This window comes from Somniosus microcephalus, chromosome 30 (genome assembly GCF_052327205.1).
Source record: "Somniosus microcephalus isolate GS21.2 chromosome 30, FLI_Smic_1.0, whole genome shotgun sequence".
Lineage (NCBI taxonomy): Eukaryota > Metazoa > Chordata > Chondrichthyes > Squaliformes > Somniosidae > Somniosus > Somniosus microcephalus.
The window spans coordinates 18,186,949-18,214,082 of record NC_141016.1 but is presented as its reverse complement, the minus strand read 5'-3'; the positions used below and the strand labels follow the sequence as shown (position 1 = coordinate 18,214,082).

Genomic DNA, 27,134 nt, shown 5'->3' with positions numbered 1-27,134 from the left:
ATACACCGTGTGGGGGAGGGTAATATACATGAGTGCAAAACGAATACAGGCAAGACAAACAGGTTTCATTACAACGCAAAACCTCTCGTCCTTGCTGGGGTTGGGCAAATGACACTAATAAGATGGTTTCTCCAGCTGAGTCCACAGTTCTCATGTCGTCTGTTTGTTCATTTGCTTCCATTTTCTCTTCTGGACGGCCGGTCTTAATACTACGGACAAAGAAATGGAGGCTCTGTATTTACAGAATGTTACTTTTGAGGATGCTGGGGAGTATACGTGCTTGGCGGGTAACTCTATTGGGTTTTCCCATCACACTGCATGGTTGACAGTTCTTCCAGGTACATACTGCTCTTTTCTCTACAATTAACACCTTGAACAAAACCCCATGCTATGCACTGCTTCTAAAGAGGGAGCGAATCATGAAGGGAGAAGAAAAAAGTACCAAAAATTAATTATTTCCAAATCATTTTACCACACAGTCTGCAAACACTGTTGTCTGGTAGCAGGCCAACCTTGTGTAAGTATTATATTAAAAAAAACGGACTCACAATCAACCCAGTGTGTGTTCCTGTTTACTTAGGTCTATATCTAGCGATAAAAAGACTGGCACAAGTTTCTAGATCATAAGTTGGGTTCATCTCAGTCCATGACCACTCGTAAATAAACTAGTCAACTGCGCTCAAGTGAGAACTGCCTATGTTAAGTGACTAGTTTAGCAGTAAATATCCCAGGGACCATTTCTACCAAGGATGGCCCCACCCTACGTTCGGTACTGAGCAGGGACTCCCCGGAACTAAAATGTTTGCGTTCCCCTGTTTAACTTGTGGAGTGATGCTCTATTTCTGAGACTGAATATGAAATGGAGGGGAGTTGAGAGCAAAAGAAGAATCAAATCAAACAAGGCTCCGAAACCAGTGTTCGAGCGAGGTGTAGGTCCAAGTGTCTATTGGATGGTTGATGTTCCATGGATCAGAGATGTTCCAACATAACATGCTGAAGTATTGGTGTTAAGCCAGTTGTAAGTTATCTGCAAAATGTGCTAAAGATGTCTTGTGACCCTTGGTTTCTTGTTGGATTTGTACAAATTTGATTCTACGTGGACTCCTCTAAGTTTCAATTCCTTGCATCATATAATGCCGACGGCCGCAATGAAGGTTCAGCGCTGTATTAGCAAAGCATGGAATCAAACCAGGGATTGAAATTCAGGCTGAGCTTTAAACAGGTCAGATTCAGGGTTTGGTGAATGGAGATTAGAATCTCTGACCGGGGAGACAAACAGCCATTGAGTTGGAATAAGAGCTCGGCACAGTTGAGAGCAGGTTTGGAAAGGCTAGGCTTGGCTCAACTTAACCTGTTGGTGTTCAGGCATCACTGTTAGGACATGTTAGGTAGCTTGAAGGGAAGGCAATTAAAATATCTGGGCAGATGTAAAGATTCCTTTTGTGAGTTGAGACTCCCATTTTTGGTAGAGGGAGCTTTCCAAACTTTACATTCCTGAGGCCTCCTAAACTCCTCTTAAAGTCTTAGCAGGAACTCCATGTTGCAGACTCATTACTCAGTGTAAAAACCTATGCAGTATTAAAGCTTTCAAAGGGGACCAATCTGACCAGTTTCCGCACCTTTAGACCTTCCATACATGAGCAGCTCCTCGCTTCAAGAAGCAGTGTGCAAACTCCAAGGCTAGCTAACTCGGTGCACATTACCAGGGCACAGTTGGTATCACCAGGTTCACTACACTGACGACAGTTGAAAAATGGCTAAATTCCCCAGTCATTTGATTCTCGAGGACAAATCTTTCAAAACGGAGTAAATTAGCTTGCCTTGAAGTATATGGGTTTTGTTGCGGAAAAAAATGCTTTTAAAGGAAGCGATGTCAGTCCCAGCAGCCAGGAGAGGAAGGGATGTCCAAACCCAGCAGCCAGGAGAGGAAGGGATGTCTTGTCCCAGCAGACAGGAGAGGAAGGGATGTCCTGTCCCAGCAGACAGGAGAGGAAGGGATGTCAGTCCCAGCAGACAGGAGAGGAAGGGATGTCCAAACCCAGCAGACAGGAGAGGAAGGGATGTCAGTCCCAGCAGACAGGAGAGGCAGGGATGTCAGTCCCAGCAGACAGGAGAGGAAGGGATGTCAGTCCCAGCAGACAGGAGAGGCAGGGATGTCAGTCCCAGCAGACAGGAGAGGGGAGGGATGTCTAAACCCAGCAGCCAGGTGCAGAGCTCAAGAAAGCAACCTGACTGCCATGCAAGCACCTGGGAAGTCCGAGCAATCGCGGCTGCAATGAAGTAAAATTGAAACTCATGCAAGGCGCAGTAAATAGGCCCCCACCCACCTCTCTCCACCCAGGTGTGAAAGCTTTCTAACCGATGATAAGCTGTTCTTTCCACCAGATGCTACTTAAGCCTAGTGGGCAACACAGTGAGACCATTGGAAAACCCAGCTGCTGAACTAGAGGTTAATAAAAACTCGTCTTTATAAAAGACGCAGAGAGCATTTAACTGAAAACACTTCTCAAAACTTCAGCTTACATATTTATCGATCCTCAAGATACCCCATTAGGGGCAAAATCAGAATATTGCACTCTTGACTTATTGAAATTGTAACTTTTTGAACAAGGTTTGCTGAGATTATTTTGGTGCTCACTCAGTTTGGGTTCATCTGTCCTGCCTCTTGTGGATTCCACATGGCCCATCATAGAACATGCAGCCTGGGTCAGTACATCACAGTTTCTTAGAACCGTGATAGCACTGCTGCAGAACCAGGCACATATAGTGTGGACATCAGAACGAATATTGACAAAGCGCCAAAATGGTCGCGGAGACAGTCTTCTCCTGATAATTCAAAGTCGATTGATCTGCTAAAAGTTGATTTGTCCAATTAAAGTAAGACTTGCGTTTATACCACGCCTTTCACAACCTCAGGACGCCCCAAAGCGCTTTACAGCCAATGAAGTACTTTTTGAAGTGTAGTTGCTGTTGTAATGTGGGAAACGTGGTAGCCAATTTGCGCACAGCAAGCTCCCACAAACAGCAATGCGATAATGACCAGATAATCTGTTTTCGTGATGTTGGATGAAGGATAAATATTGGCCAGGGCACCAGAGAGAACTCCCCTGCTCTTGTTTGAAATAGTGGCCATGGGATCTTTTACGTCCACTTGAGAAAGTCGACAGGGCCTCAGCTTAATGTCTCCTCTGAAAGACGGCACCTCCGACAGTGCAGCACTCCCTCAGCACTGCACTGGAGTGTCAGCCTAGATTTTTGTGCTCAAGTCTCTGGAGCGGGACTTGAACCCATGAACCTTCTGACTCAGAGGCGGGAGTGCTACCCCCTGAGCCACGGCTGACAGTATTTGTTGACACGGGAGGTACTTGTTGAGGCCGGAGAGCAGGACGTCAACCAGGGATGATATGTGGCTCAAGGAGATTGGGAGGTAGATCTTTTTCCAAATGATTTCATATTTAAACTCCTTTTGTCACATACTTCCACACAAACTTCACCTGGAATGTATTTTCAACCAATACACAGGCGCTTTCTGTGAATGTTGTTGTATGTGCGGAGTTAGAAACTAACAGTTGTCTATTAACCATAGAATCATAGTTAGCAGCACTTAAACTTAAACATTGAATGTGCAAATAATTGTAGATAGGGTGAATTGATGGAATAAATAAGAGATTGCAAAGGAAGTTCAGTTACGTCACAGTAAATTCAGCATTAACTGCCTGCAGATTATAAATTTACATGTGAAATCAGTACCTGCAATTGATCTAAATTGGCGAGATTCATTTAGGATTAGACTCCTTAGATAGCGGACACGTTACCAGCATTAGACAGCCAGCCTATTGAATAGATTAATGTCTGTATGCTTGTCGTCGTTTACAATGTTTCCAGAACTTGTATGACCTTGTCCTTACGAGCAGGCGTGGATGAACAGGTTGCCTCGCCTTCCTCTGGGCTGTCAGAGTGATGAACCTCTGTTTTTAGAGGTGTTATCCATTCCTCCTGCTCCTGCTAAAGTCGCATTCTGTGCTGATAGCTGGATCTAGACTTAAACCTCAGCTCTCTTGACCTCGGCAAAACTTGTACACCTAAGTGACACTCTTGTATCTGGCTGCTTTAGCCATTCAATCTTAACTTCTGTAACCGTCTCTCTCTCTTTCTCTCTCTCTCTCTCTCACTGCCTGAGATGCACTTAATGATTTTCAGAGATATACTGGACAAAGAACTGCTACACCTACAACGACTACGACAAAAATCTACTAAAATAAATAGATCTAAGCTAAGAACTGAAAACTGAGCTCTAGTAGCAAAAATACTATCTCGTATATCTCAATCTCCAACGGCCTTTCTATTCTATTGACCAATCTGAGTGACACGTGTTTTTTTTACCCTTTTAGTGCCAGTCACCAGGTATTGGCCCTGTTGGTAACTCTGAATCCAAATCAACGAAGCTCCTGTGCTTTGATGTGCCAGGTCGCTCACTAGCTTCTCCGGTACTTGCTAACAAAGGGAGGTGGCACACAGATCCAGATAAGGCAGGACATCTTCATGTCCCCCTTGATGAGCTATTAGTCCTGATGGCTTGTCTTGCACCCCTGGAGAGGACTGTTTAGTTGGTATAAGCTCTCAGGGTTTAATTAGCAGTAGCCCTTTCCTTACTCAGCATTCAGGCCTGACTGCTGACTCCATGTTGAGGATTCGATGTCAATGCAAGTTGTTAAAGATGCCCTGTTCAGTTTTGAATTTTCTCTTTCAGAACGGTCTCCTCATCGGCCAATCCTGCAGGCCGGCCTCCCGGCCAACAAGACTGTGATTGTGGGCAGCGACGTGCAGTTTGCCTGCAAAGTCTACAGCGACCCCCAGCCGCACATCCAGTGGCTCAAGCACGTGGAGGTGAATGGGAGCAGACTGGGGCCCGATGGCTCGCCCTACGTTCGGGTCCTCAAAGTAAGTTTTCAGCTGCTGCTCAAACACTTTGTGGGTTGACTTTGTGTGAATGAGGCGTCCTCAGTGTCGGTGTGGAATGACCCTGTAGGATTACAGGAGGGAGAACATTCCTCGTCCACTTCCATCGAACCCGGTTAAGATCATAACGCCCTGTAAAGAATTGGTTGGATCGTGATAGGTTATTACCTAGAAACCTAAAAGAGGGTGATCAGAGTCGAGGGAAATTCAACAGGTGGCGTCCTGCTCCCAGCATTAACTCATCATTCTGGGTATAAGTAGAAGGAGTTACAAGGAAGAGTTAAAGATAAACCTGCCCCTTAACATCAGCCATTCAGGCTAAGAATAAGTAGGAGTAATGCACATTCACCGTTCAGTGTCAGGGTAATGATAAGGGCTGATGTGTGCTCACCCTGACCTCAGCCCTTTAGGGTATTGGTACGTATAAAGGGTGGCATGCACCGATTCCAACCTGAGAGCTTGGGGGTCTGGGGTCATGTTCAGAGAGTGATGTGTGTCCCCGCAGATCAGTATTTGGGACCTCCGAAGAGCAGCAGGTGAGCTAAGCAACTGCTCAGTTTGAGGAACGGCCAGTGACCCCTGGTTTTGTGACTTGCACTGAGCTATGCCACCATACTGGCTAACCCTTTATACTCACTGTCACACTCTCTCCCCACCCCCAGCCCATGAATATGTCAATGAAAGGAAAATGGCAGCAATTACTCGACGACCGAGATTACAGGTTCCGGGATGTGTGGTCTGGATGGAAGGGAAGCATGGCCACCCAGACAGAAATTGGTAGTGACTAAATGACAAAACTGCAACAAAGCAGTCAACATCTAGTACAAGGTCACAAATTATGTTTGCCAATGGAAATGTCAGCTTTTCTTAAACTGGGCAGAAATTGAGCTAAGGTTATGAAGTGGAGAAGTCAATCTCATTCCAGAAGGCTGGCATTTATTTACTGTCTTCATACTCCGATTACCCAGGCCTGAAGCCAGTGTATTGGCATGAAGCAGGTTTTACTGCACAGTTGGCATTGCAGAGTCGGGGCTATCTCGGCATGTTAAGGTCAAGAGTACTCGCCCATCAGTTTTACTTCTGACGATTACCCTGGTCTTGCCCTAGCAAGGCGGTAATAGAGAAAAGCAACAACGCACTCGGCTAAAGGCAGCATCTGACGTCCTTTGCACCATTCAGCCAGGCCCCAGAAAGATAGCCACAAGGTCATAGTATCAGCAAGGTCACATGGTTTTACAGATTCTCATTGACTGCAATGTTGTGCTGACGATGTGGTGAATGCCAACTTGTGAGGCGGGGACAAGGCCACTTTCTTGAATTGTGGCCCCCACTGTGACGTTAGCTTTAACAGTCATTTTTAGCTTTTAATCATTAGGGGACATCACTGGAAACCAGTGTCCATTTACACCCTCGCTGGTTTAAGTCCATTTCAGTCCTTCTCTGATGATTCCGTTGCTGGTTTTCATTGAAGTTCTGCCCAGCTGTGTTTGTATTGAATTTTCTCCCAATTCCTTTGGTTTCCCTTTCCCTGTCGAACCTTCCGCCTAAAAATGGAACATATCCCATTCTCCAGCCAAATGGACCGCAGGCTGCTTGCTGCCAGGGTCTGTACCTAGTGCTAAGAGGTTTGTGGAAGCAATTCAGATGGTTTTTGCTCCCACCCACCACCCCCCACAAACGTTTGTGCGGAGATAATTTGTCTCCAATGATTGTCTCCTCGTTTTCCCTGACTGTGCAGCACGAGCCCACAACCTGCTACTGCACAATGTTGTTTCAAAGTTTCCTGAACCGAGAGACTGCCCCGTGCAATCAGAAATGTTGGTCAATCCCAAAATGGAATGAAGAGAAACGGGTAGGAAATTTTGGTGGATAACTCTTCTCCCAGTGAAGGACTAAAGTTTGAAAATGGCCTTTTCCTTGAGCACCAGTTTAATAGACCTCAGTTGCCATGTTAATGTAACGGTGGTGGGATAGTTGGTTCTTCATCCATTGACGAGCTACAGAGGGTGGGGCCTTTCCTGTCCCAGCTCCAAATGCCAAAACTCAACAAAAATGGTCATTTCCCAACCATAATATCTTCTACTGTGTGGCTTCAGGCCTTCCAGGTTTAAAACTAGAGCTGTGCGAGAGCCGTATGCTTCTCTCCGCTGCCCCGAATCGTCAACCCTCTTCATCCAAGTTGTACTTTGGTGTTGGCCAGGTTTTCACAACTATGGTTAGGCGTCCAGATCTGTCAGCTTCTCAATCATAGCTGGGATGTTTGACCATTCAGAAAGGAGCTCAGTCCTGTGACGGTTTAGCCGGTTGGACCTTTTATTAAATATGATCTCCGGATATTTGTTGCCTATCCCTAGTTCCCCCGGGACGGTGGTGGTGATGCGCGGCCACCTTGAGTGGCGATCGTTTTACCACTGAGCAACTTGCTTGGGCCACTTCAGAGGGCATTTAAGTATAACCATGTCGTGCGGGACTGCGATCACGTAGGGAAGCCCAGCTTGGGGGGTGGGGTGGGGAGGGTTTGTAGGCGCCCCTCCCTGAGGGACGTGTGTGAACCAGCTGGGCTTTTAACATCAATCCAGCAGGTTTCATGGTAATATTGATTTGCAGTTTTCCGCATACAATTTCTCCTTCCTTTCTTCCCCACCCAAAAAGATAGGAAACTCCACCACCCTCTGGTGACTTTTCAGCGGAGAGTATATATGTAAAGTTTCCAATTATATTGGTGAGGCCAATCAGTCTGCGTGGCTCACCGTAACCAGCCCAAAGTCGGAAGGTAAAACCCAAAGCCAGAAAACAAGTCAAAAAAAGGGGCTGGGAACGTGTAGCTGGTGAAGAATGAGTGGGTAAAATATTCCATTACCATAACAGTGGTGGAAGCCTTTGTTCTCTCCCCTTTTTCTGCTGTTCATGTGCAAAACCGAAGGTGAACATGGAAAAATGCCCACAATGTAGATGAACAGGTCTGTATCCCTCTGCCTTTGAGCTGCCTTCCTTGTGTTTCTGTTTCTGTGGAAGGAATGCAATTGCATCTCAAAAATTTCACTTTGGAAATTAACCAAATATCTCTGGAGCTCATTTTCAAGTTGGAAGAGTTCATCAACTTGGAGTTCCCATTCAAGGCTTCCATTTTTCCAAAGATTCTGCATGCAGCACACTGCTCTTTCCATCTCGCTTCTCTTCCTTTTGTCTCACTGTGTTCAGTAAGTACCTCGGCTTGCAGTTTCCTGTCTCATTATCGTCATTGCTTTCCCTTCGCGTGGCTTCTGCAGTCTTGACTCGTTCTGAGCATTGTGGGTCCATTTTCTCCATGAGGCCCATCGCTCGCATGTGGAGATGGGTGTGGTAAAACAAAATGGTGGTGGGTTTAACACATAACTGAAGACCTTTTTGCTTCCTAGGACAGTCTGGACTCCTGGGGTCCTGAAAGGTCACTTATGCACCAGGTGTTGCCTTAACACAAAACCTCTCGTCCTTGCTGGGGTTGGGCAAATGACACTAATAAGATGGTTTCTCCAGCTGAGTCTCTCCACAGTTCTCATGTCGTCTGCTTGTCCGTTTGCTTCCATTTTCTCTTCTAGACGGCCGGTCTTAATACTACGGACAAAGAAATGGAGGCTCTGTATTTACAGACAGTTACTTTTGAGGATGCTGGGGAGTATACGTGCTTGGCGGGTAACTCTATTGGGTTTTCCCATCACACTGCATGGTTGACAGTTCTTCCAGGTACATACTGCTCTTTTCTCTACAATTAACACCTTGAACAAAACCCCATGTTATGCACTGCTTCTAAAGAGGGAGCGAATCATGAAGTGAGAAGAAAAAAGTACCAAAAATTAATTATTTCCAAATCATTTTACCACACAGTCTGCAAACACTGTTGTCTGGGAGCAGGCCAACCTTGTGTGAGTATTATATTAAAAAAAACTGAACTCACAATCAACCCAGTGTGTGTTCCTGTTTACCTAGGTCTATATCTAGCGATAAAAAGACTGGCACAAGTTTCTAGATCATAAGTTGGGTTCATCTCAGTCCATGACCACTTGTAAATAAACTAGTCAACTGCGCTCAAGTGAGAACCGCCTATGTTAAGTGACTAGTTTAGCAGTAAATATCCCAGGGACCATTTCTGCCAAGGATGGCCCCGCCCTACGTTCTGTACTGAGCAGGGACTTCCCAGAACTAAAATGTTTGCTTTCCCCTGTTTAACTTGTGGAGTGATGCTCTATTTCTGAGACTGTGAATATGAAATGGAGGGGAGTTGAGAGCAAAAGAAGAATCAAATCAAACAAGGCTCCGAAACCAGTGTTAGAACGAGGTGCAGGTCCAAGTGTCTATTGGATGGTTGATGTTCCATGGATCAGAGATGTTCCAACATAACATGCTTGGCGTGCTTGGTGTTAAGCCAGTTTTTGGTGTTAAGCCAATTGCAAGTTATCTGCAAAATGTGCTAAAGATGTCGTGGGACCCTTGGGCCTAGAAATTCAGTGGGCTGCGCCACCCATTAGCGCCTTAAGAGGGCGCTAAGTGGGTCGGAAGCCACTGGCCACGCCTCCCGCTAAATTCAGTGGGACGCTAATGGTGGCGCTAGCCGTTAGCGCTGCGCCGCTACCGATGACGCCCTGATCGCGATATTTAGATGCGCCCCCTACTTTAATGCCGGGCGCTATTTGTGACCGGTTCAGGGGGGGCCTACCTGCGGCGGTAGAGGCGCTAATTAAAGGAGAGGTGCGGGGCGGCCATTTTTGTTGCTGGCCGCCTGCCAGCACCTCTCCACGCTGCCGTCCCCGGCCTCCTGAGCCCCCCCCAGCGGAGTGCCGACTGCGTTCCAAGAGCCCGGCACTTCTCCTCGGTGCCGGGCTCTTTTGCCGGCACTCGCGATCCTCGATCGCGCAGCACAAGGCCGCTCCCCTTTAAGAAGGGGAGGAAGGCCTGCAGTACCGCAGCGCCGTTGTGCAGCGATATTCAGCTGCAGCGCCCCAAGAGGGATGCGGGGCACCTCCAGTAGCGCCGCGCTTCTCTCTGGGGCGCTGATATACCTATCAATTCCTCCAATAAAAGGCGAAGAGTTACGAAGGTGACTAAAGGTTTTTATTGACTAAATAACAGAGCCCACTCTCGTGGGTGATCCGATCCAAGCAGGAGGAATACCAGTCAGTCGCTCACCTTTATACCTGGCCTGGTGGGTGGAGCCAAGGCGGAGTCGGCGGTGGTCATCCCAGGTATAGCAGTGTGGCAAGAGGCGACCTCGTACCGTGATACAATAGTGGTCAGTGATACAGTTATAACGAACAGTGGTGAACAGTGCTAACTACTAACAGTGATACGATAGTGAACGTGGTTTACCACATTCACCCCTTGTTTAGAATTAAGTCCGGCGGGGTGAAGTGTACTACCAATTCTGGTAGGTCAGTCTGTCCGGAGGCTTCGTAAGCCTCTCCGATCGCCGCAGCGGTGGTGTTGCCTTATCCGGTGCTGGTGCCTTATCCGGTGTTGATGCTGGTGTTTGCGTGGTCGGCGAGGGCTCGTGGGGTTCCGGCATGCCGTCTACCTGGGCTGGGGTTGGGGGGGGTGGTGGCGGTGTTTCCGGATCGGCTGAGGGTGCGAGGTCTCGTAGGGAGACAGTGTCCTCCCGCCCGTCTGGGTACGCCACGTAGGCGTACTGGGGGTTGGCGTGCAGGAGGTTCACCCTCTCGACCAGGGGGTCCGTTTTATGGGCCCTCACGTGTTTCCGCAGCCAGACCGGCCCCGGGGCGGTCAGCCAGGTTGGTAGAGTGGTTCCCGTAGTCGACTTCCTGGGGAAAACGAACATTCGTTCATGGGGGGTGGTGTTAGTGGCCGTGCAAAGTAATGACCGGATGGAGTGCAGCGCTGTCGGGAGGACTTCTTGCCAGCGGGAGGTTGGGAGGCCCTTAGACTTTAAGGCTAAGAGGACGGCCTTCCATACCGTCGCGTTCTCTCTTTCCACCTGACCGTTACCTCTGGGGTTGTAGCTGGTGGTCCTGCTTGCTGCAATACCTCTCTCTAGGAGGAATTGCCGGAGTTCCTCGCTCATGAAGGAGGAGCCCCGGTCGCTGTGTATATAGTTCGGGAACCCGAACAAGGCGAAGAGGGCATTCAGGCACTTGATGACCGTGCTACTGGTCATGTCGGGGCAGGGGAAGGCAAAGGGGAAACGGGAGTACTCATCAACGATGTTGAGGAAGTACACATTACGGTCAGAGGACGGGAGGGGCCCCTTAAAGTCGATGCTCAGGCGCTCGAAGGGGCGGGTGGCCTTGATCAGGCTTGCTCGGTCCGGCCTATAGAAGTGCGGTTTGCACTCCGCACAGGTCTGGCAGTTCCTGGTCATGGTCCTGACCTCCTCGATGGAGTAGGTCAGGTTGCGGGCCTTAATGAAATGGTAGAGTCTGGTGACTCCGGGGTGGCAGAGCTGGTCGTGGAGGGTCTGAAGCCTATTGACATGCGCGCTGGCGCATGTCATTCGTGAAAGGGCATCAGGGGATTCGTTCAGCTTGCCTGGCCGGTACAAGATCTCATAATCGTAGGTGGAGAGCTCGATTCTCCATCTCAAAATCTTGTCATTCTTGATTTTGCCCTTCAGCTTGTTATTAAACATGAAAGCCACCGAACGCTGGTCGGTGAGGAGGGTAAATCGTTTGCCTGCCAGGTAGTGCCTCCAGCGCCGTACTGCCTCCACGATCGCCTGGGCCTCTTTCTCGACCGACGAATGTCGGATCTCGGGGCCCTGTAGGGTCCTTGAGAAGAAGGCCACTGGCCTCCCCTCCTGGTTTAGGGTGGCGGCTAAGGCGAAGTCGGATGCGTCGCTCTCCACCTGGAAGGGGATGGACTCGTCCACTGCGTGCATCGTGGCCTTGGCTATGTCTCCCTTAATGAGGGAGAAGGCCGCGCACGCCTCCTCCGTGAGGGGGAAGGAAGTGGCTTTCAGGAGGGGTCTGGCTTTGTCCGCGTAATTGGGTACCCATTGGGCATAGTAGGCGAAAAGCCCCAGGGTTCTCCTAAGTGCTTTAGGGCAGTGGGGGAGGGGTAGCTCCATGAGGGGGCGCATTCTTTCTGGGTCGGGGCCGATGATTCCGTTCTCCACTACGCAGCCGAGGATGGCAAGGCGTGTGGTGTTAAACACGCATTTCTCCTTATTGTAGGTGAGGTTCAGCCGTTGGGCCGTACGGAGGAATTTCTCCAGATTCGCGTCATGTTCCTGCCGGTCGCGGCCGCAGATAGTGACGTTATCTAGGTAGGGGAATGTAGCCTGCAGTTCGTTCTGGTCAACCATCTGGTCCATCTCCCTTTGGAAGACCGAGACCCCATTAGTGACACCGAAGGGGACCCTAAGGAAGTGGTATAGGCGCCCATTCGCCTCGAAGGCGGTATACTGGCGGTCCTCAGGGTGGATAGGGAGTTGGTGGTAGGCCGACTTCAGGTCGATGGTCGAGAATACTTTATACTGTGCAATCTGATTGACCATGTCAGATATGCGGGGAAGGGGGTATGCGTCCAGCTGGGTATATCTGTTTATGGTCTGGCTGTAGTCGATGACCAGGCGGTTTTTATCGCCGGTCTTTACGACTACGACCTGGGCACGCCAGGGGCTGCTGCTCCCCTCGATAATGCCCTCTTTCAGGAGGCGCCGCACCTCAGAGCTAATGAAGGCTCTGTCCCCGGCGCTATACCGCCTGCTCTTGGTAGCGACGGGTTTGCAGTCAGGGGTAAGGTTAGCAAACAGAGAGGGTGGCGAGACCTTGAGGGTGGAGAGGCTGCAGGTGTTACGCGGTGGGCGGTTTAACGTTTGCTGGTTGTTGACTGTGAGTGGGGGGAGGGGTCCACCGTATGCTAGGGTTACGCTTTGGAGGTGGGATTGGAAGTCCAGCCCTAGTAGGACGGCAGCGCAGAGATGGGGGAGGACGAGGAGTTTAAAGTTTTTATACTCCGTGCCCTTAACCGACAGGGTCACGACACAGTAGCCGCTGATGTCCGTGGCGTGGGACCTCGATGCCATCGAGATTCGGCTGCGCGTTGGTAGGACAGAGAGGGAGTAGTGGCTCACCGTGTCTGGGTGGATGAAGCTCTCCGTGCTTCCGCTGTCGAACAGGCAGGTCGTGGCGTGGCCGTTCACTTTGATGTCCATCATTGACTTGGACAGATGGTGCGGGCGGGCTTGGTCCAGGGTGACGGAAGCTAGTGTGTAGCTGAGCGAGTCGTTGTCATCTGCGGGCGAGGCGGTCGGGCGTGGTGAGTAAAATGGCGTCTCCCACGAGGTAGGGCAAAATGACGGAGAAGATGGCTGCCCCTGTAGCTCACATGAGGCACTATTGGGGTCGGTTGCCTTAATCAAAGATGGCCGCCCCCATGACTCATGTGTGGGGATGCTGGCCTCAGTTGCCCTAAACAAAGATGGCCGCCCCCATAGTTCGCATGCGGCACTGCTGGCCTCTGAGGATCCGCTCCTGCAGGCCTTGGAGAAGTGGCCTTTCTTCAGGCAGGTTCTGCATGTGGAGTTCTTGGCTGGGCAGCGCGACCTCGGGTGCTTCTCCTGGCCACAAAAAAAACAGCCGGCGGCCCGATCGCGGATGCCCGATGTCGGGGCCGGTGCCGGGGGTGGCGGGGCCGGTCGGGTCCGGGACGCCGACGCAGAGGTAGGTCCCGGGGGCGGCGCTGGGAAGGGTGCTGTGGTAGGGGTCGGGCCCGAGTCCCAGGGTCGCGAGCAGTACCTGGTGAATGCTTCCTGATCTTGGTGGGCCACTTCCAGGGAGATAGCGAGGGCTTCAGCTTTTTCCATGCTGAGGTCTTTAGCTTCCAGCAGTCTTTGCCGTGAGTACTCGGACCGTAGGCCTTTCAGGAATGCGTCGCGGATATTATCTTCAGTATTTTCGGCTGCCGACACCGATTTAAAGTCACAGTTCCTGGCGAGTGCATATAGCGCCTGTGAGAATTCGGCTACTGATTCTCCTGGCTGTTGCGGCCGTGATCTTAGGAGGTGCCTAGCGTACATGTAGTTTACCGGGGTCCGGTACTTCTGTTTCAGCAGGTTGATGGCGGTCTCGTAGGTAGTCATGTCCTCGATGAGAGTGTATACTCTCGGGCTCAGTTGCGCCTGCAGGACACTTAGTTTGGATGCCTGAGGGACGCTGGATTCTCTCAGGTATGATTCGAAGCAGACCAGCCAGTGTTTAAAGTCTGCGGCTGAGTTTGCTGCTCGTGGGTTCAGGTCCAGGTACGGCGGTCTGAGGGCTCGCAGCCAAGCTGGCTGGTGTGGCTGTGCTCCTGGGAGCTGCGCTGGTGGCTCCTCCGCCGGTTGTGACTCGTTGTCGGACATCATTAAATTTAGTCAATAAAATTGATATACCTATCAATTCCTCCAATAAAAGGCGAAGAGTTACGAAGGTGACTAAAGGTTTTTATTGACTAAATAACAGAGCCCACTCTCGTGGGTGATCCGATCCAAGCAGGAGGAATACCAGTCAGTCGCTCACCTTTATACCTGGCCTGGTGGGTGGAGCCAAGGCGGAGTCGGCGGTGGTCATCCCAGGTATAGCAGTGTGGCAAGAGGCGACCTCGTACCGTGATACAATAGTGGTCAGTGATACAGTTATAACGAACAGTGGTGAACAGTGCTAACTACTAACAGTGATACGATAGTGAACGTGGTTTACCACAGGCGCGCAAACTGAATTTCCGGCGGGCGGCCGCGACTGCTTCCGGGGCACTACTTTTAGCGCCCTGGTGAGGCTGGCGCCCCAAACGGGGCTATAGTGAATTTCTAGGCCTTTGTTTCTTGTTGGACTTGTTCAAATTTGAGTCTACGTGGACTCCTCTAAGTTTCAATTCCTTGCATCATATAATGCCTGAGGCCGCAGTGAAGGTTCAGCGCTGTATTAGCAAAGCATGGAATCAAACCAGGGATCGAAATTCAGGCTGAGCTTTAAACAGGTCAGATTCAGGGTTTGGTGAATGGAGATTAGAATCTCTGACCGGGGAGACAAACAGCCATTGAGTTGGAATAAGAGCTCGGCACAGTTGAGAGCAGGTTTGGAAAGGCTAGGCTTGGCTCAACTTAACCTGTTGGTGTTCAGGCATCACTATTAGGACATGTTAGGTAGCTTGAAGGGAAGGCAATTAAAATATCTGGGCAGATGTAAAGATTCCTTTTGTGAGTTGAGACGCCCATTTTTGGTAGAGGGAGCTTTCCAAACTTCACATTCCTGAGGCCTCCTAAACTCCTCTTAAAGTCTTAGCAGGAACTCCATGTTGCAGACTCATTACTCAGTGTAAAAACCTATGCAGTATTAAAACTTTCAAAGGGGACCAATCTGACCAGTTTCCGCACCTTTAGACCTTCCATACATGAGCAGCTCCTCGCTTCAAGAAGCAGTGTGCAAACTCCAAGGCTAGCTAACTCGGTGCACATTACCAGGGCACAGTTGGTATCACCAGGTTCACTACACTGACGACAGTTGAAAAATGGCTAAATTCCCCAGTCATTTGATTCTCGAGGACAAATCTTTCAAAACGGAGTAAATTAGCTTGCCTTGAAGTATATGTAAGAAGTCACACAACACCAGGTTATAGTCCAACAGTTTTATTTGAAATCACAAGCTTTCAGAGCGCTGCTCCTTCATCAGGTGAAGTGGAGAGATGCATAAAGACACAGAATAGTCAGAGAATAATGCCAGGTGATTACAGGTAATCTTTCTAACTGCCATTTATCACACCTCGGCAGAGAGATAATTACAGCAATCAAAGGTGTGAATTGGACTATAACCTGGTGTTGTGTGACTTCTTACATTTGTCCACCCCCGTCCAACACCGGCATCTCCACACCTTGAAGTATATGGGTTTTGTTGCGGAACAGAATGCTTTTAAAGGAAGCGATGTCAGTCCCAGCAGCCAGGAGAGGAAGGGATGTCTTGTCCCAGCAGACAGGAGAGGAAGGGATGTCCAAACCCAGCAGCCAGGAGAGGAAGGGATGTCTGTCCCAGCAGACAGGAGAGGGGAGGGATGTCTAAACCCAGCAGACAGGAGAGGAAGGGATGTCTGTCCCAGCAGACAGGAGAGGGGAGGGATGTCTAAACCCAGCAGCCAGGTGCAGAGCTCAAGAAAGCAACCTGACTGCCACGCAAGCACCTGGGAAGTCCGAGCAATCGCGGCTGCAATGAAGTAAAATTGAAACTCATGCAAGGCGCAGTAAATAGGCCCCCACCCACCTCTCTCCACCCAGGTGTGAAAGCTTTCTAACCGATGATAAGCTGTTCTTTCCACCAGATGCTACTTAAGCCTAGTGGGCAACACAGTGAGACCATTGGAAAACCCAGCTGCTGAACTAGAGGTTAATAAAAACTCGTCTTTATAAAAGACGCAGAGAGCATTTAACTGAAAACACTTCTCAAAACTTCCTGTTTACATATTCATCGATCCTCAAGATACCCCATTAGGGGCAAAATCAGAATATTGCACTCTTGACTTATTGAAATTGTAACCTTTTTAATAAGGTTTGCTGAGATTATTTTGGCGCTCACTCTGTTTGGGTTCATCTGTCCTGCCTCTTGTGGATTCCACATGGCCCATCATAGAACAGGCAGCCTGGGTCAGTACATCACAGTTTCTTAGAACCGTGATAGCACTGCTGCAGAACCAGGCACATATAGTGTGGACATCAGAAAGAATATTGACAAAGCGCCAAAATGGTCGCGGAGACAGTCTGCTCCTGATAATTCAAAGTCGATTGATCTGCTAAAAGTTGATTTGTCCAATTAAAGTAAGACTTGCGTTTATACCGCGCCTTTCACAACCTCAGGACGCCCCAAAGTGCTTTACAGCCAATGAAGTACTTTTTGAAGTGTAGTCACTGTTGTAATGTAGCAGCCAATTTGCACACAGCAAGCTCCCACAAACAGCAATGTGATAATGACCAGATAATCTGTTTTTGTTATGTTGGTCGAGGGATAAATATTGGCCAGGACCCCGGTGACAACTCCCCCTGCTCTTCAGATCTTTTACATCCACCTGAGAGAGCAGACGGGGCCTCAGTTTAACATCTCAGCCGAAAGACGGCACCTCCGACAGTGCAGCAGTCCCTCAGTACTGCACTGGGAGTGTCAGTCTTAGATCTTTGTGCTCAAGTCCCTGGAGTGGGACTTGAACCCACAACCTTCTGACTCAGAGACAAGAGTGCTGCCCACTGAGCCACTAGCTGAGACTGAAGCAAGGTAAATAATACAGCATAGTGGGAATTTAGTGCTAAAGCACTGAATAATCAGATAATTTGAGTATCTCTATAATGCTAACTCACATATAAAGCACACTTTCCTTGTCCCGGTAAAAACTTCCACATATGTGTCCTTGCCTGTAACAATCACCTGTGTTTGGGGCCAGTTCCAAATGTAAAATGGTAGGCAAATGAAATTGTGCTACTGCATTACGTTATGCATGGGACCTGTTCAGCTAATCCTGCTTCTGGCCCTTGCCTATTGCATCTGCGGCCTAGTATTTCAGGCATCTTGTGCTGGGCAGCGCCGTCACCAGACTGCGTCAGTTCACATTCACGCTCTGCCACGGTGCTCTTCAGATTGAACGAGGTACATTGCACAGGACAGCTCAGCATTTCGGACGGAACCAGTGAGTGGGGAGACTGGGAGGAAGCTACCCGCAGGCATAAAATCCTTCGATAAATAAACACACTTTGCAAGTTGCACCAGTGATGTTTGAAACCACAGGAGATTCAGTGAAAGGTTCTAAAGGGGCTGCAATATTTTTGGATCAGTTCACCTCAGAATACAGCTCAGTAAAAGCTGCAGGCTTTCCATTTTTTTTCCCCCTCCAAGTGTTTTTTTTTAAAAACAAGGTACATCTGCACTGGTCCTTCTCACTGTGCTGTGGGAGTGCTGCACTGTCGGAGGTAAAGAAAGAGAGACTTACATTTATATAGCGCCTTTCAGGACCACCGGACGTCCCAAAGCGCTTAATAGCCAATGAAGTACTATTTTGAAGTGTAGTCGCTGTTGTAATGTAGGAAACGTGGCAGCCAATTTGCGCACAGCAAGCTCCCACAAACAGCAATGTGCTAATGATCAGATCATCTGTTTTAGTGATGTTAGTTGAGGGATAAATATTGGCCAGGACCCCGGGAACAGCTCCCCTGCTCTTCCTCGAAATCTTCGGATCTTTTACATCCACCTGAGAGAGCAGACAGGTCCTCAGTTTAACGTCTCAGCCGAAAGACGGCACCTCCAACAGTGCAGCACTCCCTCAGCACTGCACTGGGAGCGTCAGCCTAGATTTTGTGCTCAAGTCTCTGGAGTGGGACTTGAACCCACAACCTTCTGACTCAGGAGGCGAGGGTGCTACCCACTTTTTTTTTAATTATACTTTATTGAACATTAAGAACATTTACAACATCGTGATCATTACATTGTATGATACAAATCAATTCCACCGCCCTGCACAGCCATTCCGCCACCACATTTTAACATCAAAACCTGAAGTTTAATTTGTCACCTGTAACATATATTAATCGATTGTACTTTAAAAATTGGTTGTAAAATACTGTCCTTAAATTCCTTTCTGAATAAAACATCCACAGAGCCTTATAATGGTCTTTTAGCTTATATTTAAAATACTCTTTTAGATTGATTCTCCTCCCCTTAAAAAAGAGCATTCCTTCTTTGCACAATCACGAATCTAGCCAAACTGAACATTAAATTAATTGCTGCTCCGCTAGACTCTGGCAGACTCTCCTGCAATCCCCATCTCAAAATTGAGTCCCACAGAATTCCCATTCTCGCTGTTCGGTCCCCACCCAGCAAAAAAGCTTCACACAACTGTCGAACATAGTACTTAAAGTCATTTAACTGCGGACATAACACCAGTAAATGGGACAGAGTCTCATCCTGTGTCCCACACACTGGGCAAGTTGCCGCCTCCACTTGTCCAATCTTGCACAAGACTGTCATGGTAAAAATCCAGTTATGAGCCAATTTGAAATCCAGTTCAATCCATTCTGGGCATTTAAAATTCGCCCACACTCCCTTCCAAATCCTGGTGAAGTCCAGCTGTGGGTATATACTCTGCCAAAACTCCTGACCAGCAGGTGCCTTGAATCTCCATTCTCTGAATACCTCATAGAAATCTCGAGTATTACAGTTGTCAAATTGGACTAACTCTCCCCCTTTCTCCAGTACAAAGCTTGGAAAAGCAGGACGCATTTTACTTCCTTTGGAGATTTCCGCATTTATTTCTTCCATCCAATCCTGTGGCATTGCCCTCACAATCTTCTCATACATGATTCCTATTGCTTTTCCTTCTACCTCCTGATCCTCCTCCCACACCATGTCCCTCACTATCGCTTCTGGCAACCAACCTGGAATCACCTCGTATAATACATCTTTCACCGATATAATCCCAGCTTTTATAAAAGCTTGATTAAATAAAACCTCTCCTTCGATGTTGACCCACCTGTTCAAAAATAAGGGCTGTTCTAAAAATTCCTCAGCCCCCTTGGGCATAAACTGCACACTTTTTAAAAATTGAGCCCAAGTCTCTACAACCCCCTTATAAAACCTAGGGAGAAGCTTAATCGATTTCAAAAACATATTATTGTATTCCATATACAATATCCCCTGCCCTCCTATCCCACTTTGTTTAAAAAAATGCTCAAAACAACTCTTCCAAAAACTTGAATTTGACTTCTGAAGAAATCTCTTCACCTATTTGATTCTAAAGGATTTTTTCTTCAAATCAATATCTGGGAAGTTGAGTCCTCCCTGATTTCTCCGTCCAATGATGGTATTGTAAGCCACCAAGGCTGGTTTCCCTTCCCATAAAAACCTCACACAAGCCTCTCGGATGGACTTTTCTGCCCACTCAGGAATATCCTCCACCGTCAATAAGTACCATAGCTTAGATAGCAGGAGAGCAGACACCACTGTCGCTCTTCCTTGCACTTTCAACCACCTTCTTTCCCATCTTCCCAAAATCTTTTTAATTTTCATAACCTTCGGTTCCCAATTTAATCGATCCACTTCTTCCCTGTCTTTCTTGCACCCCATATGCACACCCAGCACTTCCAAAACCTCAACCACCTTAAAGGGACATTCCCCCAACCATTCCCCCCTACCCCTCCCTGCAACCAGGCATTGGGACTTACTATAATTCACTCTGGCACCTGAAGCTCTACAATATTCCTCCACTACCTCCATAGCTTTCCTCACTGACTCCCCATTTCTCAATGTTAAGGTTGTGTCATCTGTATATTGGTGTATCACCGACACCAGCCCGGAACTGGGTACCACAATCCCAACTACACCTTGTTTCTTTCGCATCATGTAACCTAATGGTTCTGCTACCAATGTGTACAGCAGTGGGGACAGGGGACAACCCTGTCTCACTGATCTCTGTATCGGAAAATACTTAGATAAAAAACCATTACATTTAACACAGCTAAATATGTTTGAATAAAAAATCCTTATCCACTGAATGAAATTTTCCTTGAAACCAAATGCTTCCAAAACCTTCAATAAAAACTCATGAGAGACCCTATCAAAGGCTTTCTCTTGATCTATCTTTAATACATAAGCCTCCCTCCCATTCTCTTCCATGAGTTCTATCGCATCTCAGATTGAGACCACAGAGTCTGCGATGTCCCGGCCTATGACTCCATAGGACTGAGAGGGCCAAACTATCTCCGGTAACACCTCCTTCAAACGATTTGCCATAACCCTCGCCAAGATCTTATAATCCACATTTAATAGTGTGATGGGCCTCCAATTCTTCAGATCCTGTCTATCCCCTTTATTTTTATAAGCTAAGCTTATGATACCTCTCCTCATAGATGGGGCCAGGCTTCCCTCAATTTTAATTTCCTTAAAAACTTCTAAGAGCAATGGACTTAAAATCTCGAAAAATTCCTTATAAAATTCTGCACTTAGTCCATCGGACCCTGGGCTTTTCCCCCCCTTCATTCCACTTATTGCTATTTTTATTTCCGCTAATCCTACTTCTTTATCACACATGCTTCTCTCATCCTCCTTTAAACCCTTTTCAATAAAAGCAGTAACCTTCTCCATCTCCAAATTGGAAATGTCTTCTTTTGTATATAGTTCTTGATAAAAGCTGCTAGCTGTCTCCAAAATCTCCTCACTTTCATGAATGATCTTCTCCCCAACCTTCAACTCCTCAATTAACGATAATCTCTGTCGCAGCTTCTCTTGCTCTAGAAAATATCTAGTGCATCTTTCGCCCTCCAATGCATCTCTAGCCTTTGCACGGAGAATGGCCCCCTTGCATTTTTCAGCTTGCAATAATTCCCACTCTTCCTTTAGCACCCGGAACTTAGTCTCAGCTCCCTTATCCCCTCTGTCAACTGCTTTACAGACATCCGTAAACCTTTTGTTTATATTCTCTTCTCGATGCCGGTTAGCTGCCGCCCTCTTTTTCCCATAACGTACCGAAAAAACTTTTACCTCAATTTTGAAATTGTCCCACCAAACTCTTCTTTTTTTCAAGAACAAAAGTTCCTTCTGAGCATTCTTTATTATATTTATAATCCCTTCTTTATAAGCACTTTCCTTCAGGTATTGATTGTTTAAAATCCATACCCCTGAACCGATCTTAACTCTGCTGTTCCTAATTCTAAGAACCAAAGCCGAGTGATCACTAAAAAATACTTTTTTATAATAAATCTCCATCACCTCCGAACTTAACCCTTCCCGCATTAACACAAAATCTATTCGGCTCTGTTTTAAAACATCACCCACCCAACCTGCTCTGGAGAACTCCCTTTTTATGAGGTTCCGGTCCCTCCATAAGTCTCTCAAATTTAAATTTGCCATCATTTTTATAATCATCCCTCTGGAGTTATCCTCTTTAAAGGTCATCTGGGCTGAAATGTCCATCCAAGATAAAAAATACATTAAAATCCCCCACTATACAAGGATTTTCCACCTCTGCCACTTCAGTGAATAACCCCCGAAAAAACTCGCGACGCTTGCAATGGTCGTTCGGTGCATAGATATTAAAAAGATCACAATTAAATCCCTCCAATTTTACCCTTAGCCGTAAAAATCTCCCCTCAGTGTCCTTGTCCACGAAGGCAACATTCTCTTCTATGGACGGACTCACCAAAACAGCCACCCCTCTACGGTTATTGTTTGCACAACTTGCAAACACCTCTCCCTTCCAAACCTTCTGAACTCTTTCCAGAATATCCTCATCCCAAAAGGTTTCTTGCAGACACAACAAGTCCGTGCCTTTAAAACCCTGCAACAACTGCTGCAATTTCTTCTCACCCCTCAGTCCGTTCACATTGATCGAGACCAATGTAATCATGGCTCCAAAGAAGGGAAGTATGCCCAATAATCTCCCCATCATTTAATCTCTGGCTCTTCCCTCCTCTCATGCTCCTTCTCAACTTTTCGGCCAGCTGTTGCTTTTTCCTGCAGCCGCCGGCTCTTTTTTACCTCCTGTTTGACCCCTCCCTGCTGTTTCAGCCTCTTCCTTGCCTTAACTTTGGGCCCAGGAGCTGCCCTTTCTCCCTCCTTCTGCCCCTCACTAACCTTTCCCTTTCCACATGATGCCACCCCATCCCCGACTTCCATGTCTCTGTCCCCCTCTAATTCCTCACACTCAAGCTCTTCTGCAACCCCCTGTGCCTGCTCCCCGTCAAATACATAATCCTGCTCCCCGTCAGATACTTCATCTCTCATAGAGAGTCTTCCTGCTATCGCAGTTTCTCCCACTGTGCCGCCCCCTTCGACCACGTCTCTACCTCTGACCCTTGCACCTTGTTCCCTCACTCCATGGGACAATGGCGCACCTAAATTGTTCCCTTCTGACGTCTCTATCTCGCCGATCCCATTCTGCTGTCCCTTTAAGGCTCCTGCCTCTTGCACCCTCTCCCCGCCCTGCCCCCTCCCACTCACCAAAATATCCGACTCCCCGCCTTTCCCCGGAGCACTCACTTCCACCACACACCCCGCTCCTGCCTCCTCTCCCCCCGCAGACACCAGACTCCCCAGGGGGAGCCGAACTGCACTAAGGCTCGAGTCTGCACTCGACCCTTGCTGCCCGCTGCTGTCTTTGTTCCCCTCCATAGCACTCGCCGTGTTTTCCGCCATCTCCATCTCGATCTCCGCCAACCTCTGCCTCTTCCTGTGCTCCTTTTTCCTTCATTTTACCAGCTGTGTCCTCCGACTGCACCGCACCTCCGGCCGTTCCACACTCCTCTCCTGCTCCTTCTCCCATCTCCTCATCACTCATTTCGCTCCCTTCTGCCACACACTCACAGCGGGCGGGGCCTTTACGACACACCCCACAGCTCTCTGCCTTGCAGCTCCGCGCGATATGTCCCGACTCACCGCAATTGTAACAATACAAATCAGGACAGTTTCTCACGAGATGGTCATGTCCCAGACAATAGTAACACACCTTTACTTGGTTATCGTGCAGCACACGAAAGTATTGTACTCCTTCCAGTGTCTCGAACTTCATACTGTAAGACAAAGACCTCACCCCCTCTGGGAACCGCACCTTTACATACCGGGTTCCGTCTGCTACCCGTGTTCCCGGATAGTACCTCCTCTTTATTTTGGAACAGATTTTAATGTCCCACGACTCCAACTTTTTGCTCAGCACTTCGTCCTCGATGTACACAGGCAAGTTCAAAACTGAAACCACCACCTCCTCTGAATATAGCAGAGTCACCTCCAAAAATTTCTCCCCAACTTTCAGACTGAGCAGCAGTTTTTCCACCTCCTCACGGCCACTGACCGTCACCTCAAATCCCACATTTGGTTTTGGTCGGCAGGCAAAACAGCTTCCCTCGCCACAGTCCTCATGAACCGCCTGGATTATATCCCAGGCTCGAATCTTCTTATCTTCACATTGCACCACCACCGTATTTTCTTTACCAAACCTCCTGAGGTCCCGGCCCAAATCTTTGGGCCTTTTTTTCCCCTTCCCCCCACAGTTTCTTCCCCAATAAAATTCCTCTCGGGAATATTGTCCTCCGAGGGGCCCGGCACGCCGGACCCCTCAGCAGCCATCTGGCTGTTTTTTGTGGGCCAAAAAGGCCCTAAAACCTGAAAACAACACCCCAAAACCCTCCACCAACTTTTTACAAAACTTCCTCCAACACCCAGCTGCAATTAGGCAACCAGTCACACCTGGCTCACTCCTAGCCCCTCCCACCTAGAGAGTGTTACCCCCTGAGCCACAGCTGACTGCTGTTTTTTGGATGAGATGTTAAACCGAGGCTCCGTTTGCCCTCAAAAATGGATGTAAAAGATCGCATGGCACTATTTTGAGTTCTCCCCAGTGTCCCAGACAATATTTATTCGTCAATCAACATCACAAACAGATTTTCTGGTCATTATCACATTGCTGTTTGTGGGAGCTTGCTGTGCGCAAATTGGTTGCCGGGTTTCCCACATTACAACAGTGACTCCACTTCAAAACAAAAGTACTTCATTGGCTGTAAAACGCTTTGAGGCGTCCTGAGATTGTGATAGGCGCTATATAAATGCCAGTCTTTCTTTCAGCTGAGACTGGCCTATTCCCAGTCTGGCCTATCTGTACCTCAAGTACACACGATGCCCACTGGAGTGGCCGAGCAAGCCACTCAGTCCTGCAAGCGTTCATTAAGAAGGCCCAGCACCCCACCCTCGTGGCAATAAATGCGGCCCTGCCTCATCCGGAGAACAAATTAAACTCGCAAAAATGCTGTACCCTTTCTCCCTGAAGCTAAAAGACTGTCTCCGTCATCCAGGAGGCAGGCCGGCCTGCACATTAATTATACAAAGTTACATCTCCAACTTCTTCCAGTTCTGACAAAGGGTCATCAACCTGAAACGTTAACTCTGTTTCTCTCTCTCTCTCTCTACAGATGCTGCCTGACCTGCTGAGTATTTCCAGCATTTTCTGGTTTTATTTCAGATTTCCAGCATCCGCAGTATTTTGCTTTTGTATTAATGATTCAAAGTGTCAGATGTCAGAATATTTCATTTGAATACACGTTAAAGCGCCTCTGCTTTTATGGCTCTGTACCTAATAATTAAACGAGGTAACTAACAGTAAGCCAATTGGAATTAGAAGGGCTAATCTCTTCCCCTGCCGAAGGCTGGCTGCAGTTGCTACTCTCCTGCTCCCTAACAATGGTGCAATCGTTGTTAATCACTGTTGGCAAACTGCATGCAATGCACTGCGCTCTCTCTGCCCTTTCCATATCGCTGTGGCAATAAGCACATTCAACAGGTAAACCCAGCTCAGGGACTCCCAAATTGATTCATCCAGTTCTCGCAGAGGAGACAGCACCGAGTCCCAGCAAAAGATTTGGAACCTTATTTTGGAGCAGAGGATTCTTCCAGAGCCAGCTGCGCGGCAAAAGGGTCTTAAATACACAGTCCACTGCAGAGTGGGCATAAATCAGCCTTGCTGCTTAATTCGTCCTCGTACTGCTCATTACAGACAAATGTGACTCGGGATGGGGGGCTCACCTAACTGACAATAACATCTTCAATAAATAACACTGACAACACATCTTTCCCCCTGCAAAGCTATTAAACGGTAGAGATGCAGAAAATAATGTTGCACCCGTGGGTAATGCAGTTGTTAAAATACAATTGTGAAATCTTTTTAATCTTTCCACTCCTTTTGTTGCCATCTCTCTCCTGTTCTGTTGTTGATCTGCTACGGCAGAAAACAGCGATAAACCGCACCTCAAAGCTGTGTCACTAGCACGGGCTAAAGATCTTACTACAGCTAGCAACCGGTTTTTTGTAAAAGTACAGCTCACTTTTTAAGTTATTTTCTTCATTTCTCTTGCCTCCCCTCATGACCCGCACCGTTACCCTGTCTCTCTGCACAATACACATCCTGTGCCCCTCTCGCCCCGTGTCATCCACACCGTGCCCCTCTCTCCCCGCGTCACCCGCACCGTGCCCCTCCCCATCACCCAAACCGTGCCCCTCTCTCCCCCATCACCCGAACTGTGCCCCTCTCTCCCCCATCACCCGAACCGTGCCCCTCTCTCCCCCATCACCCGAACTGTGCCCCTCTCTCCCCCATCACCCGAACTGTGCCCCTCTCTCCCCATCACCTGAACCGTGCCCCTCCCCATCACCCGAACCGTGCCCCTCTCTCCCCATCGCCCGAACCGTGCCCCTCTCTCCCCCATCACCCGAACCGTGCTCCCCGCATCACCCGCACCGCGCCCATCACCTGAACCATGCCCCTCTCTCCCCGGGTCACCCAAACCGTACCCCTCTCCGCATCACCCAAACCGTACCCCTCTCTCCGCATCACCCAAACCGTACCCCTCTCTCTCTGCATCACCCAAACCATGCCACTCTCCCCGCGTCACCCGAACCGTGCCCCTCCCCGTCACCCGAACCGTGCCCCTCTCTCCCCATCACCCGCACCGTGCCCCTCTCCCCACATCTCCCAAACTCTGTGCCTCCTCGTGTCACCCACACCCTGTCCCCTCTTTCTCTGCAGCACACACACATCCTATACCCATCTTCCTGCACCACCCACATCCTGTCCCCTTTCCACATCCCCACACAGCTTGTCGCCCCGCCATCCTGCAGGATAAAAAAAACTCCCTTAAGAAAGAGAACCTGCTCTCTGACCTGCCTTGGTGCCGCTCTGAATCACTGGTCCTTCCACACGTTCCCCACCTCCCCTATGGGAAGCGTCTGGCCTGTACTCAGTGACGGGGCTGGGGTGCAAGATCAGTGTGGCCTTTAAACCTCCAACCACACACTCAGTGGGGGCCAAACTGACCAAATGCTCAGGATGATTGTTTGCTGTGGACAGCAGAGAGCGCGCCACACAAAGCACAATTGATTCTCAAAAAGGCAAATGAAAGAATGATTGATTAATTCTAGCGAGCAGGTACGTGAGTGTTTTACGAGTATATTTGTTAACGTGAGGTGATTTAGGTCCTGTCAGATGATGGTGATTACAGCTTTGAATTCTGCACTTTCAAATTCTAAATGAAGTACACTGAAGATAAGGAACTCTTGGGTTTCATGAATATTAATAAATTATAATAAATATTAAATTTTTGAGACTAATTTCAAGACTGTGTTACTGTGCTAGATCAGTGTGTTACTCTGCAGTGTGTAGTGTAACACATCATTCTTAATAAATCGCATTCTGTACAAAGT

At 48.4% G+C, this 27,134-nt stretch overlaps 1 protein-coding gene across 2 annotated transcripts; it reads left to right on the top strand.

Annotated features, from left to right (window-relative positions):
* The first annotated feature begins 177 nt into the window (after window positions 1-177).
* LOC147097977 (fibroblast growth factor receptor 3-like) lies at window positions 178-27,037 on the top strand. Of its 2 annotated transcripts, XM_085971160.1 has the most exons (4): window positions 178-338; window positions 4,751-4,941; window positions 8,538-8,682; window positions 24,851-27,037. In XM_085971160.1, exons 1-4 carry the CDS (start codon window positions 224-226, stop codon window positions 24,859-24,861), a joined length of 462 nt encoding a protein of 153 aa, XP_085827286.1. In that variant the 5' UTR covers window positions 178-223; the 3' UTR covers window positions 24,862-27,037. The 2 variants fall into 2 exon arrangements, with proteins under 2 accessions (XP_085827286.1, XP_085827285.1); XM_085971159.1 differs by lacking the exon at window positions 24,851-27,037 and having other exon boundaries at window positions 8,538-9,770.
* Window positions 27,038-27,134: the final 97 nt, after the last annotated feature.